A 21,324-nucleotide genomic window follows, 5' to 3' on the forward strand; every position below is an offset into this window, starting at 1 on the left:
AATATTTTATGTGTTATACAGTGGAACCCCAATTTTACAAGGGCAGTCAAAACATTTTGCACAATCCACTGTAACGTTTTTATTATTTACACTGGGACAATGAAGTTTCATTTGAACATACTGTGGTCCTTTATGTAAAAGTTGATTATACAAATTTTGTTTCTGTACTTACAGGTGAGAAACAATAGACAATTACAGGCCTATTCTAAATGATCTTCCCGATTTCAAAGTTTAATATCTCACGTTTATTTAGTCACAATGACATGCAAATTATTTTAAATGAAAGAAAAACTCAAAAAGGTTCTTTACATACATATGTGTTATGTTCCACGTCAAAGGTGCTTAATATTAGTGCCTTTTGTAATTCGGCACACATCAAGCTGATAGTCAAATTCTTGCCACACACTTCCCAACATCTCAGAGTCAATGGACGCAACTGCTTCTTAGATGCGTACTCAAAGTTCAGGTAAGTTGTTAGGTAGGGGTGGCTCATACACTTGGTTTTTAACATAACTCCACAAAAAAAGGTCACATGGGGTGATATCTGGCGAACGGGGGTGACCGCTTGGTGGATCTAACCCAAACTTCATCCTAAAACTTCGTTGGACACAAATAACTGACTATTGTACATGAAATTCCAGGACACAAAATGCTCTTCTGTCTTCGTTTCCAGCAATCTTGATTTACTGTCGCCCTAGTGGCAGAATGCGTAACTAAACATCAGCTTTGTCAGACTCAAATAATTTGCATGTCATTATGACTAAATAAACATGAGATATTAAACTTTGAATTTGGGAAGATCATTTAGAATAGCCCTGTAAATACACAGCCGCACCCGCCAATGGTCGTGATAGAATTGCTTTACAAGCCCAGAGACGACTCGGCCACAACATTCAAAGAAAGCTGCTTCCTGTGTATTAGGTTGGTCCAGTAGACTGAAAACACTCTTGAACCTTTCAACCATCATTGGATACTGCTGCTGTCCAAAGTCTGATCCCCGTACACAGGAATCAGCTCTCTTTGAATGTTGTGGCTGAGTCATCTCTGGGCTTGTAAAGTAATTCTATCATGACCATTGGTGGGTACGGCTGTTTATTTAACTGTTCATTGTTCCTCACCTGTAAGTACTGAAATGAAATTTGTATAATCAACTTTTACATAAAGGACCAAAGTACGTTCACATGACACTTCATTGCCCAAGTGTAAATAAAAATAAAGTTACAGTGTATTGTACAAAACTTTTTCCCAACATAGCATAATGTTACGAAATTTTCCCCGATTTTACATTTTTTCACCTTGATCCCCTCAAAAACATAAAATCGAGGTTCAACTGTATCATTACTAACCTCGTGACATGCTTTATATTGTAAGAGAAACATCAAAAAAGTAAAAAGTAATTGTCTTTAATAACTGCTACAAAGATGAATGGAATTTCTTTTGTAGACAAACAACAAAACACACAGAATTTTACATTGTATAATGAAATCTAATGAATTTGTTTTTACTTTACAATGTTTATTTATAATGTCCTTGCCTAGACTGTTATTTAGACATGAAGATAGAAGTATTTTTACATTAGTCAAAAGCAAAACAGGAGTATAATCTCAGTGTGCTTTTACTACAACTAGTTCAGTAGGAAAATAAGTGCATTATCATTATGCACTAGATGTACATCATGAACAATGCTTGATTACATAAACAACCTACCATAACTTTGGGTAAAATGCTACAGTAATAATACATAATACTTTTTTGTAAAGTTATATAACAGGAAAAAGATGTGTGCTCCCTTTTTATATATGTTTATATGTATATTCTTAGATTACAATGAAACTGATATGTGCAGTGCTCATCTTAGTGTATTGATACAAATTCACGTCACATACATCTCCTCTTCATCTTTTGTGAAAACCAACAGACAGACGTACATGCATACAAACGAACATACATTTGGTATTTACACCCTAACCATATGAGATGTAAACACTGAAACAAGATTAATGTCTGAAGAGGTAGCATTTTGCATTCCGCACCGTGCAACCTTCATCACGAAAAGTTCTTTCGTTCAACTAGCTCATAATCTTTATATTGCTGCCAACTGTATAATATTTGCATGCTTCGAAACAATTAATTGCTGCCAACTGTATAATATTTGCATGCTTCGAAACAATTAGACCACAACCCAAAGATATCAACAAGGATATAAACAGGAATTTGCATACAAACTTCGTTGGCCGCATTGTGCATGTTTTTGTCAGTTATTGTAAATCAGTCCTCCTTTCCATTATACTGTAAAGTTGGTTTTTTGTGCATAATCAATCCCACAGCACCAGTTACATTTTTGTTTCTGTAGCGCAATCTCTGCATCAATTCAGAAGACATAGTATAGTTATCTTCAAAGTTCACCTCTCCTTGTGTCAAATGCTATAGTCTTTCATTGGCAATAACACTTATCTCCCCTTAGGCACACATGTTGGTATTGCATTGGACCATTTTCCACTTTTTAGACACCTAAGCATAGATGTTCCCCTAAGTTGAAAGCTATCATCACATGTAAATGTAACAGTTTCTCCAATTTTGTAGAAAAATTTCACTGAAGACATCCGGCCACTTATTGTAGTTCCAGGGTATGAACAGGCTTGAACACCTAGAAAAGAAAATGTTTTATGAACAACAAAACTTGTACAAGTGATATTATGTTCCTTTATTGTAAATAGGGAAAGGATTTTAAGGTTCAAAATTATGGTCGGGAAAGGGAGAAATAGTTTTTGAAAATGTTTTCAAAGAGATGCAAAAAAGGTGCTGATAAAAAGCCTTTATTCAATGCTCTCTGTGGTTCTGCTGAATAGGTTTTGCTAAAGTTTGTGTTTTCCGTTGTGGGTTTTTCTACATTATCTTCGGAACTATTGGGGCTGCAATACAATTTTGTAGCTTTTGTTGTGCTCTACAAAATGAGACTATAGGATTTCATGTAGCTGCTCAGGAACATGAAAGGAAAGGAAGGAAAAAGCTGCTGAAGCATTAAAGAGGGGATAAAAATGGAATAAATGTGCTAATCTCATGAAAAGGTGCAACAAAGTGTGTTCATTTTATTTGATTTCATATTCTAAAATACATATCTCAAACGATCGATATGAAAACAGCTCTATTTTTGGATAGGTGCTGTACCTTAAAATCTGTTGCCTAATTATAAATATTAAATTTATTTTTTCTAGCATCAGACTTAAATGGAGTTGAAAGAAGAAACTCATGGGAAATGACTCATGAATCTACAGGGGATGGACAAGAAAATGGAAACACCTGCGAAGAAAAGCTGGAATGCTGTAGCTAATAAGGTGCAGGACCGCCTTTAGCTTCCAAAACGGCCTGCAGTCTCCGAGGAATGGACAAATACAAGTCGTGGATGGTGGATAATTGGATCTTGCACCATCCTTCATGCAAAACATGGCCACAAACCTTCTGGTGTTTATCTGACGTTGTCTTTCCGGACACATTATTATGTCATCATGATTTTGGATAGAGTCCCTCTCGATACGCCAAATAACATGGCTACTTTGGTAACAGAGGCACCTGCAAGGCAGGCACCAACGATTTGCCCTCTTGGAAACACTGTCAGCTTGGACATGATTCAGTATCAACTGCACTGCACACTATCTACAGTGCAACCTACCAGTCCAACAGGGTCCTATCTCACAGCGCAAAACAAAAGAATGTCAATATCACCTGTTCCGATGTAGTGGTGTTTCCATATTTTTGTCCACCCCCTGTATTCAACACAATGTGTAGTTTATTGTACTGGTTTCTTCAACTCTGTTGGCGTCTCATGCTGAGAATTAAAGTTTCTGAATCATCACTACTTGTAAAAAGAATTGTAAAAAGAAAGAATGTATTGTTTATAATATTAGTGTGTTTACAAACACAATGCATGATACAGTTTCTTGTGTCACATAAATAACATTATTGATTATTTTGTTTGTAATATAGTTGAATCATAATAATGCTGACAAGTAATTTACACCATCAAGAAGCAACAGCAGCTTGTTATGTTGTATTCTGAGATATTTATTAATTCTTTTATTAAGGACATGCGAGACAGTCTTCGCCCGGCTTTTCCCTCCGAGTCAGTGTTGCCAACTTAGCTCTCTTGGAGCCAGATCTTGCTCTTTCGTGCACTCGTTTGCCTGTGAACTGAGCCGATTGCCCCCATGCCTCCGGCTGACATAGACCAACTTTTGCCATGATTATACATTTTGCACGTGACGTGATATTGTTATATTGGCTATGTTGCCCCATCCCCTCTTATATCTCCAGCTACTTTTTTATAGCGCTGTGTTCACTTGAAATTGGCATAATATTGTTATTAGGGAATCCTTTATTTTTGATTTCTACGACCATGAGATGGGTGATGCTGCCGGATCTAGATGGTGAAAACTAAGAATAAATTGTCATCAATTTAGAGTTAATGGTAATAGCAGTGCCCTACCCCTTTGACAACTAACATTACTCTAGGAAGCACTTCATAAATCTAGCTCCTTGAAAGTCAGGTTTAACTCCATTTAAGGTGAAATTTAGCTCTTTTATGTGCACCAGGTTTGGCTACACTGCCAGGAGGCAAGGGGAAATGCATTGGGCATATGGGAGTATTTTTTGATTTGTTATCTTGGAAATATCAAACTTCCGATGGAATAGAAAATTGTATCAATGGGAAGACGGCAGTTTGAAGAAGTGATTGCCCTGCAGAAAAGTTGAAACTCCATTTCATTAGCCGTAACTTGATGTTGAAGTTCATTCCCCATAAGGAATACATGGGATTCCGAAAATTCTTATTCGTCATATTTTTTGCAGGTTGTATCTAGATTACTAATCAACTTTGAAAAACGTTTCGACCTGCCACATGTGGAGAAATTCATAATCTCTTGTACCTCCACGTTTTACTTCAGTAGCATTGCCCATTCCGACGATATTCAAATAAATGCACACATGGTGCGTAACTGTATCTCCTTGCCTTAAAACACAACAGAGGTGAATGGTTATTGACAGTGGCGTGGCGTGACTTTTTTGAAACTGTTATCAGCTATCAGTATGACAATTATGCCTGCTACAAGTTATCATCTCCAACCCCACCCCCCAAAAAAACATACCTTCGATCTAGATTTTTGTTCATTTCGTTCTTTTTTTGCAATCTTCGTAGTGATTGAGCCACAAACACTCCTAGAAAGAACTACCACTCATGAGACAGTTACTGCGAAAATCCAATGAATAGTGGTCGAGCCTTTAAATTCTTTGTAATTGAGGTGTAAAGGGAGAGAACAAGAACCACACATTTCTCGGGTGTTTGACGTGGCGAGCAGACGACAGAATCCCGCTCCTCCAGCGACAGTCAGATTGTGAAAGGGAAGTCCAGCTGTACGTACTACTGTTGCCAACTTAGTTTTTTGGAGCAAGGTTTGTCCAAATTGCGAATCGCACCAAGGAACTAACTATATTTTCTTCTATAACCTAACAGGTCTCAGTTGTAGTTTGATCCAGCCTTGGCTTCTTGTTGCTTCAGAGAAATAGTAGTATCCCCATTTTAGGCAGGATTTAGATATTTGCTGCCAATCCAATGTGTCAACACTGGCCTGTTTCCAGCCGGCCTGGACGGTAACATGGCCCCTTAACAGGCATATGAATAACCCCGTAGCACACTTTGCCCCAAAGTCTTCTCTTGCATTGGCATCCTCTCCTTTTGTTACCTCTTCAGGGTAGCGGAACCGGCATTCCTCTTCACTTCTGTCAGCTGCAGAAAAAATGTCCTCTGCAGTATCTACTTGATGGCATATTTAACAATGTTGGTATTTTATTGAAGCAATTTTTTAATTCTTCACATTTTGCTGTTACTTTCAGTAACACCTGTTACATGCCTGGTCATTGGTGTTGTTGAAATATTAGAACATTGAGTTACGCTGTATTTGACATGTCCACGTTACTTGTATCCATCAGAGATACTTTTTTACTAATGCCATAAAATTTACTCTGAAGTTCAAATTCTTATGAATATTGGTCTTGCACCATGCCCATGTGATCTAGGGCATCAGGCTTTTGGTCTCGGGCTACGGGATGCGTGCTGGTTAGAGTTACCTGGCGGAAGGTGTAACAACTTTTCTTCTGAGATTTCAGCTAGTGTATGGGTGCGGTGGCCATCGACTATTGTGAGGAAATTGGGGAGCTACGAATGAGTAGCGTAACCCGATCATAGAAACCTACACTGGTTGTTTGTCGTGCTGACCACACGTCACCCTGTAACTGTTTGGATGATCTACAACCTCTGCTGAGGCACGTGCGGGATGAGGCCAGCAGTCGGTAGTTAGGCCCTGGCCCTCAAGGGCTGTTGCACCATGGATTAGTATTTTATTATATTAGGTTAATAAATGTAGACTTTATTCAAGCTTTGTAATACTGAAGTAGTAAATTTTATGATATAAGTGCAATACTATCTTGGATGGTCACAAGAGTAATGATGGATATACCCATTTACCTATAACAAAGTTAATAACATGTGTAGTCGAAGAAATAGTAAATGTCTCACATTTGGGCACAGGTCCTGACCATCGACCTGTCTCTTGGCAAGCAATTATGGGCTGTCCCTCCATCATGTACTCAGGGTTGCATTGGATCTGAATCACATCCCCAGCCTTGTACACACCATGGCCCTGGATGAAGCCATTCTCGGGAGGCTCTGGTGGATCACATTGCACTTCTGAAAGTGGAACAGAATATATAGGTTAATTTCAGTAATTATGGAAAATTGTGTTTATTTTTTAAATATTTAGGACTGAGCTGATACCAATGCTGACACACTCACTGACTCCCATCCTTGAAAATTGTAATAATTAAAAGTTATTTAAAATATTCATTAACAATAGTGTGTAAGTATTTCACTCTATATGCATCAATTAAGCAAGATTTTGGCTTTAAAATATACAAAAATTACAATTAGAATATTAAAATACATATTATGCATCACAAAATTAATATTTTTCACACAAAACTCACGACCGGGATCAAGAAAGTGTGGGGCGTTACCTTCACACCCCCTATACGCCTTCATGGCGTGGTGCTAAGCACAGGGGAGCACTTTACTTTTACACAAAACGTGCAAAATAAAGAGAAACTTCTAATTTTGCATAATTTTCAGTATAATTAGACTCTGCAAATGTGTTGTGCGTAATTTTTGTGGACCTCTTGAAAGACCCAAATGCCGGAAAAGAATTTTCCGGTATCGGTAAATAATTTACAACTGATACTTTCCGATACCGATACTGTCGATATCGGCTCAGGCCTAGAAATATTGTAAGTACAGTGGAATACTGATTTTATGTTCCCACTTTTACATTTTCCTACATTATACATTCAATCTTGATGGTCCCAACATAGCAAAATGTTATAAAATTTTCCTCTATTGTACATTTTTCTGCATTGTAAGTTTTTCCACCCCGGTCCGCTAAAAAACGTAAAATCGAGATTTCACTGTATTAATAAATGAGGTGTGACCAAAAGCATGATCGCTGCTGCATCTTGAAAACGTAGAAAAAAACATCAAACATGAGCATAGACCATGCAGCATGTTTCATCATGTCACAATGTGGAGAGTGTATCAACTTGATTACTTCACTCTGCCTGTATTGTGAAGAGTTTGCGTGAAGACGTATTTGTGTTCATTAGGTGGTGAATTCTGAGTCAATATCGTGTGGCGAAAAGTTACATGTTTCCATGTTGCTCTCTTTTCTTTTTAGGTGATTAGTTCAGAAGGTCTTCCACTTTCATTAACGTAGGTTATGGTATCTGTGTCATGTCACTGTATTGTGTGAACTTGACTGGGCTGAGTTCCTGTTTCTAACATTTGGTGACACTGGGTGATGTGGAAGTGCTGCTCTGTCTGATCCTCTGCATGTGGGAGAGAAATTTTGCAACCCAGGAGCGTATATTCTAGGGTAGCTAGATTATCTGCAAAGCCTGAAGTGTAGAGAATAAAATACAGGAGAAAAATCGATAAAAAATTGGAAATAATTATTCATATCAGTGAGATGATGGTGCTGATTGTGGCGTTGGCAACCTGATTTCCTATGAGTTGGCAACCTGATTTCTTATGAATTGGCAACCTGATTTCCTATGAGTTGGCAACCTGATTTCCTATGAGTTGGCAACCAGATTTCCTATGAGGTGGCAACCTGATTTCCTATGAGTTGGCAACCTGATTTCTTATGAATTGGCAACCTGATTTCCTATGAGTTGGCAACCTGATTTCTTATGAATTGGCAACCTGATTTCCTATGAGTTGGCAACCTGATTTCCTATGAGTTGGCAACCTGATTTCCTATGAGTTGGCAACCTGATTTCCTATGAGTTGGCAACCTGATTTCCTATGAGTTGGCAACCAGATTTCCTATGAGGTGGCAACCTGATTTCCTATGAGGTGGCAACCTGATTTCCTATGAGGTGGCAACCCGATTTCCTATGAGTTGGCAACCCGATTTCCTATGAGTTGGCAACCCGATTTCCTATGAGTTGGCAACCCGATTTCCTATGAGTTGGCAACCCGATTTCCTATGAGTTGGCAACCCGATTTCCTATGAGTTGGCAACCCGATTTCCTATGAGTTGGCAACCCGATTTCCTATGAGTTGGCAACCTGATTTCCTATGAGTTGGCAACCTGATTTCCTATGAGTTGGCAACCTGATTTCCTATGAGTTGGCAACCTGATTTCCTATGAGTTGGCAACCTGATTTCCTATGAGTTGGCAACCTGATTTCCTATGAGTTGGCAACCCGATTTCCTATGAGTTGCCAACCCGATTTCCTATGAGTTGGCAACCCGATTTCCTATGAGTTGGCAACCCGATTTCCTATGAGTTGGCAACCCGATTTCCTATGAGTTGGCAACCCGATTTCCTATGAGTTGGCAACCTGATTTCCTATGAGTTGGCAACCTGATTTCCTATGAGTTGGCAACCTGATTTCCTATGAGTTGGCAACCTGATTTCCTATGAGTTGGCAACCTGATTTCCTATGGGTTGGCACCCTGATTTCTTAGGAGTTGGTAAATTTATTTCTATTCATAGCCTAGGACCAGGTGACATAGTGAGATAGCCTAGATATTGGACTCAGTATACGTCACTCTTGCAACCCAATTCGTTATTTCATCAATGGATTAAACGATGGATCCATCATGCTCCACCTCTTCCATCATGTAGGTGCTGATGAATGTGATGAATTTTAAGAACTGTGGGTAATTGTAGTCTGTCATGAGAACACTTTAGGTTGTGTGAATTTTTTTTTTACTTTTTGCATGCAGGATATCCATGTTCTATTATGCTTTGTTTTATCTAATCATCATCCATCTTCATTGTCACTTTTTAAAGAAAAACTTATAGAAGAGCGACCTTTAATAATTACGTACTCCAGCACATTAAGTTTTTGTGTTCAAGCTATCATGAACTTCTTCAGTTTTGATCTATTTCTGTTATTAAAGTCAACAACTTGAGGAGAAGGCAGAAAAACAATGGAAATGGGATACGTGATGCAAATATTCCTTCTGAAGAGTGGTCATTGGCTCTGTAGGGTGATAAACTTCTTTACTTTTATTTATCTTGTAGTGTACGGTTGTTACAAGCATAAAAACACAGTTTTTTTTGTTGTGACATTTCAGGAGAACACACGCTCCCATCATCAGACATTTATTTATTTATTTTTTAAAAAAAATAAATGTCTGATGAAAGCTTGCGTGTGTTCTCCTGAAATATCACAACAAAGAACTGTGTTTTTATGCTTGTAACAACCGTACACTACAAGATAAATAATTCTACAATGCAAGCAATGCGTACATACAAGAGAAATTATCCTTTACTTTTGTTTGCTTTTATGTGACCTGCAGCTTGAGTCGCACAGCAGATGCTATGGGCAATGCTTGCTGTGGCACGGGAAACAGAACTAGCACCTCCTGTTTTTTATCAATAAAAAAATGAATGGCGGTGATGTGACATTCACTGTAGTCAAAGTGATGCTTTCATTACTGAAACGTGATTAAATTACAAATGTGATGTATGGCTCCATCCATCTCCAACCAAAAAGGCATCAGCCACAGAGTACAGACCAGCATGACAGAGTCCAGCACTGCCGAACAGTAGAAATTGGAATTTTCGTCAGCTATGCAGTAACTTAATACCACCTACAGTAATCAAGATAGTGAACCCTTGAAAATAATCTGTCAAAAACAAAGTAGACCAACATGGAAATACATAACTTTTCCCATACAGTATTTGTGTTGTCAGTTGGATAATGATAAACCTGAAGAAGGAAGCTGCACATCAAAATCAGGTTTCTGGTGAAACTGAAAAAAGTCTTGATGTAAAATTTCCACCCATTGACAGAGCTTCCAATAATGATTTCATGTCTACTTTATGTGCTTCTGAATGGTCTAGCCACACACAATATTGAAAAATTTGAAACATGAGTTGGAAAGAATGTTATGACAGTGGCTGAGGGCTTCTATGGAGAAAGTATTTTAGAGTTTATATGGTAAGATTTACCTGTTAGTATGCACTGTGAAATTAGCAGCTTTGATCCAAATGTATATAGAGGGTGGCCCAAAAGTAGGTATACATTATCCATCTCAAATATACTATATACTGTATAGCTACTTTTGGGCCACCCTGTATAGTAACAACTCTACGTAAACATCTTTTTTTAATTTTATTGATTTGGTTTATTTTACTTCACTTTTCTGACACTTTTGGCTAATTGCAATGAGGATGAGTGATGATATGATGAAATTGATAAAGGACACTCGCAAAGAACACCTATGCCCAGGTGGGGCTTGAAATCTGGAACCCCTGGCATCGTAGCATGCTGTTCTAACCACTCCACCACATAGGTTGCCCTCCATTTTTTTTTACATATCTATCTTAAGTACAGGGTGGGACAAAAAAAATGGTAATTGAAACATGGAAATGAGATGAAGTTGGTGATTTATTTATGTATTTGCAAGTTCTTTAAGGATTTACAGACATTTTGTGATCTCAGTAATCTGGATTTCTATCAGCAAGATGGCCTGGGAAACAGGGCACTGTTAGAGGAACTGTTTCCAGAACACCTTGTGTCCAGAGAGACTGCCTTCCCTTTTCCTCCGTGAAGTCTGGATCTGATAATATGTTGTGCATTTCTGCGGGAAATGTTGAAGGAACAATGTTTCTCACCAGTACCAAGAACTCTGGAACAACTATGGGAGAATATTGACTCAGTGCTGGGTGATGTATCCCCTGAACAAATGCTCCCAGATGGTGTCTAAACTCATTGAATGCATGGAACTTGTTATTCGCAATGACGGCAAGCATGTGGAACATGTCATTGTGCAATAAATACACCGTGCTCATGGACATGACTTCGGTTACCTTTTTTTGCCTCACCCTGTTTAAGACATCTTTTCACTTATTCCTTGAAACAAGAAGTGCCACCACCACAACATTTGCACTTTGAGACTATCACTAAGTGAAATTAAATATTATTTTCAGAATTAATAACTTATGACAGTAGAAAACTTCTTACGTCACGTGCCAGCAACATATTTGTTAAAAACACTAAAAAGAGAGACAAACAGCACGATAAAAAAAAAAACACTTTAGGTTCCGAGCTTTCGATTCCTTCTCGGAATCATCATCAGGACTGAGGGGAGGTGGAAAGGATGCGGTTGAAGTTCCGCTGGCGCTACTTGCTGTGCCTGTCCAACAGACCCAGTGGAACTTCAACCGCATTCTTTCCATCTCCCCTCGACCAGTCCTGATGATGATTCCGATGAAAGCTCGGAACCTAAAGTGTTTTTTATTGTGTGTTTTTTAGTGTTTTTAACAAATTAATAATTTACTTATGATTTCCATTTTGGGCTTCCATCTGTCTGGCAAAGGAAGTCCTGCCATCTTTACTTACACAAGCAGAAATACAAAACCTATACACCCCAGGCGTTTTTTTCAGTACTGAGTGCATTTTGATAGTACTTAAATATTGTGCACCCATTTGGTGAAACTAACTCTCTTTTGCATAAGATTAAAGATAATAGAGTGTGTTAAACATACCCTGGCATGTAGGAAGTGGCAAAGACCATTCTCCAGTGTGCTGACATACAGATTCTAGAGGACCGTTGAGTCCATACCCTTGAGAACAACTGAATACAGATCTTCCTCCAACTTCTCGACTTAGAATGGAAAGTCTCAGATGGGGATCGGTAAGATTTATCAAGTCTGCACATTCAATACCTGAAGAAGGAAACAAACACATGTGGATAAACGTAGTACACTTATTCCAAATATTAATATAAATCATGCAGTATTCAACAATTTATTATTACGAGAGCTATTTTTTTTTTAACCTCCGATGGCGCCGCCAGGTGGCCCATGAAGTGCTAGGAAGCGGGGCATCACGGAGCGTGATTGCCGTCCTCCCCTGCCACTACCACCATCACTGCCAAGGCCAACGCTTCAGTTGAAGCTGAGCAACGGGCACGCAGAGATGTCTGCTACAATCTACTCTCCCGCCAAGTGGGAGGTGCGTATGTGATATGATTTCTACAGGCAGAGGGGCACAATCAACATGGCTTCATACTGTGAGACAATGCACAGACATCCAGAACAAACAGAGAGGCATGCTGTATTCAGGCATTGTCTTGCTTTGTGACAATGCCCGACTGCATGTTGCTGCATCAACCCAAGACTTTCTTCAACGATTCCACCGGGAAGTGTTTGATCACCCTCCCTACAGCCCAGAGTGAGGGACTTGCACACTTTCCGAGTGATAAAGAAGTGGTTGGAATGACTACACTTTCACACCAACGTGGTGCTTCGAGACACCGTGCAGACCTGGCTCAACAGAAAGGCGGCATCATTTTTTGCAGAGGGTATTGGAAAGCTGTGGCATCGGTACGATAAATGTCTGAATCATCTTGGTGATTACATTGAAAAGTAGATTATATGTGTACATAACTTTTGTCAATAAACCCTTTTTCCTATTCACTGTGGTTTTGATTTCATGCCCTATCGGAGGTTGAAAAAAATTAGCCCTCGTATTATTATTATTATATAAATATTATTATGGCTGATAAATTGATATCAACATATCATTGCATGGTTATTGGAAAATATTGTTTCCAATTTAATCATCGATACTGTGGCTCAGCCCTACTTAGGATACACAATCTCAGCCTTTTGTGGAGGTGATGTGATCAGTAGACCTCGGATTTTAGTTTTTTAACCTATTTTCCTTTTGCAGGTAAATAAGAAATAACAAGTTATGTCGGTATTTCATAACAAAAAGAAAGAACTGACAAAGTTTCATAGTGCCTAAAATAACCTATTTTGCTTGTTAGAACCTATTTTAGGTTTATGTGCCTAAATTAAACCTTTTTTTAGGTTTTTATATTTTTTTAAGGTTTACAGGCGAAATATGTTTGAAATATGTTTTCTGTCGATTTCCCTCCCTCCAAGTATATGATGTTTATCAAAGCTTTAGACAAAACAAAGATGTCTGACGTCACTGTTACCTGCAGACAGTGGCGGCGAAAGGGGACAGTTCTCCCCTAATTTTTACCTCTTAATACTAAGCCTTGCCTACTAAGATAAAGTAAACTGCCCCCCCCCCCCTCCTCCCCATACTTAGTTTTGGCACCCAATCGTCTCTACTGCCTGCACAGTTCCAAGTGAAAATTTCTGATCTGTGTGGCCTTGCTCACTTTCGCGTCAGTTTGGTCCTTTTTGGCATTCACGCCTTTCGAAGTAATATTTCAGCATTCAAATTAGCACTACTGACTATGTTTCTGTTGAAAGATAATTTTCAGCACCTGAAATGATCCTCACAGACAAAAGGTGGAGTTTGAGTGTGAATAACGCAAAAAGATCCATGGTGGTCACTAGGACCATGATGAAATTCAAGTATAATTCCTGGTTTTCAAGGTGAACTTTCCAAAAATTCAAGGATACAAGCAGATGTTTTCTCTATTCCAATCTTACGTATTACCGACTCTCACCCTTCCATACACAACAATATTGACAATATAAAGGGTTTGTATGATTCCAATGTAACAAAAAATTTACCTAATCAACTTCAAGATATATTATTTTGTAATAATCTTCCGTTTGTCAGATAGATTGTTCTGTAAAAGACACTAACAAAGTAAACGGATTGAGAAAATTTTGTTTTCTTTTCTGTGTAGCTTTCTTTTTCATCCTCAAAAAAATTAATAAAATAAAAGCCAAACTGAGAGAAACTTGCCTCAGGGCATTTATAAACATGTTTAAATTTAATGGGATATGGATTAATAAAAGTTGCAATTTTCACGTCTACAGAGAAAAAAAATGGAATAGAGAAAACATCCGCTTGTACCTTATTTCATGTCTTGCCAAAATTCATGAATAATTTCCATATCCAATAATTCACGTATAATTTCCAGTGCCAATAATTCACGTGTAATTCCCAGAATTCAAGGAATTCCAAGTGAGTAGCCACCCTGATATTGTGCAGCAAATTATACGTACGTAATTCATATCAACAAGTAACTTTTTCTAACAGCACAAGTGCAGTATTATAATAATTTGTAGATAATTTTGAAAATGATATAAAGAAATGAAAATTTGTTTAGAAAATTAATATTTGGTTATTACGGTTCTTGTGAAATTTTGTTTATAACGATTGTATCTAATCAGTATTTTTCAGGAATTTTGTACCAAATTAACTCTTTTTGCAATCTATTTCAGGATTTTTTGAGCCTAATTTAAGGTTTTTAGAACCTATTTTAGGATTTTTAGAGCCTATTTTAGGAACCTAAAAATCCAAGGTCTAGTGATCAGCAACACAGCCTGGCTACCTCTAGCGCCTCCTCCCCCCCCCCCCAATGCAACTTTATAGATAAACTGACAACAGATATACCTATATTGGCTAATACAGATTCAGCACAAGCATAAGTTAATATATAAAAAAAGTCAGAACATTAAAAGAACTGTTGTTTAATCAGAAAATCAATTTATCTTCACAGTGCTAGGGGGAGAATAAATACAAATTACAAATTTTGCATAACTTCCCAGATATTTAGATTCTCGGGAATACCCAGATTCAAATGCATACTTTCTGGGGGGAATATTTCCTCAGTCCCAAATTTTTCTTGTTCAGTTGTCATCACATGATACAAGGTAACCAAAAAAGTAATTGCCGTTCTAGAGCAGTGATAAACAAAGAGCAATACAGTGGATGGTACGTACCTTTAGGTTTCGAAGTAATCTCCTTCAGCATCCAACACCTTTTGCCAACGTTCCTGCAGCTGCACAATACCCTGGTGATAAAACTCGGCGGGCTTGGATGCAAAGAAGTCCGTGAGTGCGTTCCGCAGGTCTCCCTCATTTGCAAAGGATCTCCCACAGAGGTGGTTGTGGAGGGAATGAAACAGGTGGTAATCTGTTGGTGCAAGGTCCGGTGTATATGGTGGATGACACAGCGTCTCCCAGCCAAGTTGCTGAAGGGTCTCCCGGGTCCTCTTTGCCACATGTGGCTTGGCATTGTCGTTCAGGAACAGCACACCCTTGCGATTCACCAATGCCGGCTCCTTCTGCCACAATGCACGGTGCACCCTCTGTAACTGCTGAGAGTAGAGGTCAGCAGTGATGGTCTGGCCAGGTGAAAGGAGCTCGTAATGCATCACTTGCCGACAATTCCACCATACAGAGAGCATAACCTTTCGTGGGTGCAGAGGTGGTCTTGAGGTGTGAAGAACAGGGTCACGTGGCGACAACCAATGTCTGGTACGCTTGGAAGTGTCATAGAGGACCCACTTTTCGTCACCAGTGAGCAAGTGATCAAATATGGGTGTGTTCAGGTGCCGAGTGAGCAAGGACAAACAGGCTGTCACTCGTTGTTTCTTGTTGGCTGCCGACAATGTGTGGGGTACTCACTTACTTAACTTGTATGACTTCCCTATCCCATGCAGGTGCAGTCTGACTGTTTCAGCGGAAACATGGAACCTTTCTGCAAGTTCATCACATGTTAGACCACTGTCCTCCTCGATGGCTGCTTTTAGAGCCTCGTCATCCAACACATGTGGTCGTCCACTGTGAGGTTCATCCGAAAGGCTCACATCTCCCGAACGGAATTTCTGGAACCAATGCCTGGCAGTGCATTCGTTCACGGCATTCTCCCCAAATGCCTGACTTGATGCAGAAGCTGACAGGCCCACTTTAAAGTCATACAACAAACACACGCGAACAATCTGCTTCGATACCTCCATTTCTCTTCGCCACTGGACGAGCTATGACTGCTGTGTGTGCGCAACGTGCCTGTATTACTGACAGTCGACGGTAAGACTAACTCCCGATCGCTTGGCAGGCACATGCGTCATTTCGTTTCCTCTCTGTGAGCTCATGATTAATGGGACGTCAAAAACGGAAAGAACTTTTTTGGTTACCTTGTATGTTGAGCTTGGAGATAATAAATTATGAAATTCGATACACAAATATTCACTTCCCTGACAAACGTGTAATATCTAAAACCAGTTCTGCTTTTATTCCTTTAAATAATGTCAACTGTGCTAATAATGTAAGTGCATGACATGGAAAAAGATTCTTGTTATTAATTGATATTGACGATATGTACTTACTTTCACAAATTGGTGGAGGTGCACTCCAGTTTCCTGATGGAAGACATGTGATCTCTGGAGCTCCAATTAGAGAATTGCCATTTTGACAGGAAAACAAAACTTTTGTGTTCATTCGAGTATTACGAGTATTTACGTGAAGGCCTCGACGTTCTGGTATCAGTGAGCAGTGTACGGCTATAAAAAAGCAAAGCAGAAATCAGATACAAATAATTTTTTTTTTTTTCAAATCTTATTACGGACATTTTACAAATTTGAATTGTTACAGGGACACTCACAAATGAACATTCAAGTTCAGATTAGGACTCAAACCCAGAAACTTTGTTCATAACGCTCTTAATTTTTCATCGCATTTCCGTAGAAATGGATGAAAAGCCCAAGCATCTCCATTTACGTAACACAATGTTAATACTGCGTTGGGATCGAACCTCAGACCCAGAATCATTTATGTTCCAGATGGTTATCACTCGCTTGGCCTAAATGTGAGATATGCGAGAGGTTACATTCAAAGGAATGGCAAAAGATTTTACATGTACAATAAATTGATTTTGTACTCTCCATGACTGAACTGATAGGGACATTGTTAGGAAAAGGAAATTACTTGCCTCCCGTTTGAATGATTATTCACACAGATTGTCCTTTGAAGAATGGTAATTGTCACACATCTGACCTCCCTGTCAGAATTCACTCTGCTCATGCACCACTGTTCAGTAATCGCCCCCCAACTTCCTTGCTCTCTCAATCCGCGATCCTCACTCCATCTCACTCACTCACCTTGTCCCCACTTTCTCTCGATTCCACCTCTCATTCCACAACCGCCTCTCAAGTCAATAACCTAACATCTGCCTAATTATTTATTCAGCATCCTTTCTCTGGTTCCTGCTATGTTAAGGATAATAGCAGACTTGTCACATCTACCCAACGCCTTGGGTACGATATGACTGTGAGTCAGCACTTCGCGTACTCGGTCATCAATTCAGCTGACGATTGTGGAAGTCTCAAGCCATTTATTTTATCATTACACCATTAGCAGTTAATTATTCAGTTCCACCCCTAACATTTAATCATGTGAATGCTTGAAAATTTGGATATAGAAAAAAAGAATCACCTTTAACAATAATTTCAACAGCATGTGTATGTCTTGTTGGCGTGTAACATGTGAAAGTTCCTGAATCGTCCCTGTTGGCATGGTAGATGCTTAATCTGAACTCCAGCTGAGAGTCTCTGCCTGGATCTGTGGTCCAGCCTTCTGGGTATTTCCTATTAGAAAGAAAGAAATGGAAACATTAAAACCTGTGAAGATGGTACAGATATAGTGTTGATTTGAAATGTTGACATAAGAATTTGATCGTCACATTCAAGTAGTTATTTTTTTTACATTCACATTTTGTTATAGTTTGTCCCTGCTAATTTAACACATTGCTGATGTTCCTGTCAACTAGGAAGGCATTCCTGTAATGGGAGAACATAGGGACAAGTGTTTGAATTATCCAAATCAAAAACTATTTTCAGCAGAACACTGTGGGATGAATCTAATATCTGAATCTCAAATCCTGGATCTGACATCCAAATGGCAAAATTGTAGATCCATTATCCAACTCTGATTCTTCCGGAACCGATATCTGAATCTTCAGAGATTTGGTCCTGGCCATCTCTACTGGTAGCTTTACGCTAAAGTGAAGAATGTGACTCTGTACGTCTTTGTTCCTCCTTCCCAGAAATATACATTTACAATGAAGCTTGAGTGCTATTCTTGTTTTTTCAATGAGCTTTCACAGGAGCCTTCCTTCCCTGTTGATGAGGATGCTACTAACTAGTATTTTGGTGTTCTGAATTTAAATATTTATTAAACCAGGTAATTTTGTTTCAACTCTCTATGCATTTATGGCCTAATGATATACAGTGGAACCCCGATTTTACATTTACCCGCATTATGCATTCTCCCTTGGTGGTGACAACATAGCAAAATGTTATACAGTTTTCCTCAATATTTTACATTTTCCCGAATTTTAAGTTTTTTCAGCTTGGTCCCCCGAAAAACGTAAATTGGAGGTTCCACTGTAATTGCTGATGAGGAAGCTCTAAAATTAGAGTGCACTAAAAATTATTGATCTGAAAATCTGTTTTATCCAAAATAATTTTTAGTAAATTTTAAAGATGCACAAAAATTTTTTATCTGTTGCTATCATAGCATATGAAAGCAATTTCACATGATGTAACATTACATATGTAACATGTTGCAACTCAATTAAAAATAACAATGATTTCTGTACAGTTCCTGCCTTTAGTGCAAATTTGTCCCTTGGTGGGAACCCCAAAATGTCGATGGGTGCCCATGTCCATTGGGTGCATTTGGGTAGCTACTTTGAAGGAAATGCTAGCAGATACTGGTAGAAAAACTAAACAATAGTATTTTTCAAGATTAGGTCTTCAAATGGCTGTTGTGCCCTTGAGTTTAGTTCTTGATAAATCATTGCATAATACAAATTAGATTTATCATTATTAGATTAACATGCTCAGTGAAGAGAAGAGAATGTGTGAATATTTCTTTCTCTATTTACTAATGTATTCATTTATAATTTATTACTGGATCACTGTCTCTCAGAATAAAGATAGGATGCTACAGTTGCAATATATAAATCCCAGACAAGTTACATAAGTCATTTACCTGTAATTGTGGCTGACCACCCACTTGGGTGTTCCAAAGCGGCGTATCCAGAGGCATTCCATGTGAAGAATTGTTCCAGGGTAAACAATGAGTTTGCCATCATTGCTTTGAGCAATTGGGCCCAACTGATGCCTGAACAGAATTGTTGGGGGCTTCTCTACTGTGAAGAGATTAGTAATTCCTTCAGTGTTAATTCTATAGTAGGCAAAACATTGCATGACTTTTTGTAAAGATCGGTGATGATTTGGTTACAAGAAAGAACAGAACACACTAAGCAATAGATGTATGAACAAAGTAAAATATATATGGATTTTGAATGTGAAAAATACATAGGAGTAAGGAATCAAAAGGAAAAGGTTCTAGATAAACACTGGGAGGGTATGTTTAGATGGCTGTCATGCCACATAACATCAGTATATCAAAAATAAGACAAGGTCACAACACTTCAATTATTTTTTGCCCTGATGTTTGGATCTACCTCAATCCTACTTTAGGGATGAGAGAAAACAAAGCATGGAAAATGTTAAAATAGCTTTAAAAAAAAGTATGAAAACTCGATTTTCCAATCATGTCAGGGGAACAGTTAGTCAAAGAAGGATCGAGGATGATAAGACAGGTATTTGTTGTGACTTTTTAACAAGAAACTGCCTTACATCTTGAATCGAAAATACATCATTATTCAATATTATTTATTACTGTCATCAGCAAACAATTAATCATCTTGGAAATGATTCAGCAAACTGTGTAATCCACAATGCAAGTTTACCTTTTCATTTGGTCTGATGATGCAAATGAGAAGTATGCGAGACATTACCTGTTATAAAAATAGTGAATAATAACTATTTTTATTTATTTTTCAAATTTCAGAACAATAATACCTTGAAATACAAAATCATTCTATTTTGTTATAATTTTGCCACATTTCAACATGCAGATTAGGCAAAAAAATTTATTCACAAAGTTTATGTGATTTAGAAAACACCATTTATTTTTTGGATTAAGTGATAGAAATTCTGACCTAATTGATGCATTTATACTACTTTTTGAACTAATTTTTTTTCCGATGTTATTCTTCTGGAATTCTAATTAACTAAAATCAATAGACAGTTAAAATACTTTTTTTTTTTTGCAAGCAACACTAAACTGCTACTATTTCATACAAAGAAATTAATTTAACACTGTTTGTTGCATAAATAAATAAATAAGGTAACATTGTTTGTCACTAATATCAATTTCCATCAATTATGTAAGGTTTATGTTTCATTTACACATATTCCATATCATTTCTTATGTTAGTTACTAATCATAAGTTTAAATTATTTGTGTACATATAATACCAATAGACAGTGGCGGTGATTAGGGGGGCGAGAGGGGCAAATGCCTTCCCACTCTTTGCCCCTACACTATGCTAAACCTTATCTACGAGGGAAAGTAAACTGTCTTTGCCCCCCCCCCCCGTTTTGGCACCTTGCCCCGCCCCCTAGTTTTGGAAGCCAATCGCCGCCACTGCAGAACAAACATCTTTAAATCTGTTTATCCTGCACAAAGAGGTAACTCAAAAAGCTAGACAGTAAATGTTTTCAGAGGAAATTCTCATCCCTTGTACTCACAGGCATAGTCATTCTCTTGGTTCAGACCAAAACAGACAGGCTTCTGTCCATCCCATTCACCTCCAATGCATCGTCGGCGTTTTGATCCAATCATTGCATATTTACCAATGTCCACACATCGAGATACCTGCAAAAAGTGACAAAGAAATCTTATGGATGAATTAATTACTACAATTATAAATACAAGTGTTGCACTTGATCAAGTGGAAAGTTTCTATGCACGTTTGTCTGAAAGTGAATATTTATGGAGTTTACATTCCCATTCTCAGTCTACAAGAAGTGTCATTTCCATTATTCTCACTGTAACCCTTTTTGGAGTGATTTATGGCATCTTTTAATGTTATTTTCTTTGTGATTCTCTGATTGACTGAATTTTTGTAGTA

The 21,324-nt window shown here is 38.2% G+C and overlaps 2 protein-coding genes across 10 annotated transcripts in view; one reads left to right on the forward strand and one right to left on the reverse strand.

Moving 5' to 3' along the window:
• Tgt (tRNA-guanine transglycosylase) overlaps positions 1-7,851 on the forward strand; it is a 59,462-nt gene extending 51,611 nt beyond the window's left edge. The window contains exon 9 of one of the 2 annotated variants that reach the window (XM_083113350.1): positions 7,776-7,851. The gene's annotated coding sequence lies outside the window, so the exon portion shown is untranslated. Of the gene's footprint in view, positions 1-3,215; positions 3,536-7,775 lie in introns of those variants that run through there. The other variant, XM_083113349.1, reaches the window with a different exon arrangement.
• The window catches only part of Hasp (Hig-anchoring scaffold protein), a 313,203-nt gene continuing 293,311 nt past the window's right edge, over positions 1,433-21,324 (reverse strand). For all 8 annotated transcript variants that reach the window (XM_083113343.1, XM_083113347.1, XM_083113346.1 and 5 more), the window contains 7 exons: positions 20,942-21,068; positions 19,332-19,491; positions 17,772-17,923; positions 16,667-16,840; positions 12,108-12,287; positions 6,569-6,739; positions 1,433-2,647 (listed from right to left, as the gene is read on the reverse strand). In XM_083113343.1, the coding sequence (XP_082969469.1) occupies positions 2,451-2,647; positions 6,569-6,739; positions 12,108-12,287; positions 16,667-16,840; positions 17,772-17,923; positions 19,332-19,491; positions 20,942-21,068 (1,161 nt within the window). In that variant the 3' untranslated portion in view covers positions 1,433-2,450. The remainder of the gene's footprint in view (positions 2,648-6,568; positions 6,740-12,107; positions 12,288-16,666; positions 16,841-17,771; positions 17,924-19,331; positions 19,492-20,941; positions 21,069-21,324) is intronic.

This window comes from Lepisma saccharinum, chromosome 27 (genome assembly GCF_977018435.1).
Source record: "Lepisma saccharinum chromosome 27, izLepSacc3.1, whole genome shotgun sequence".
NCBI classification, from domain to species: Eukaryota; Metazoa; Arthropoda; class Insecta; order Zygentoma; family Lepismatidae; genus Lepisma; species Lepisma saccharinum.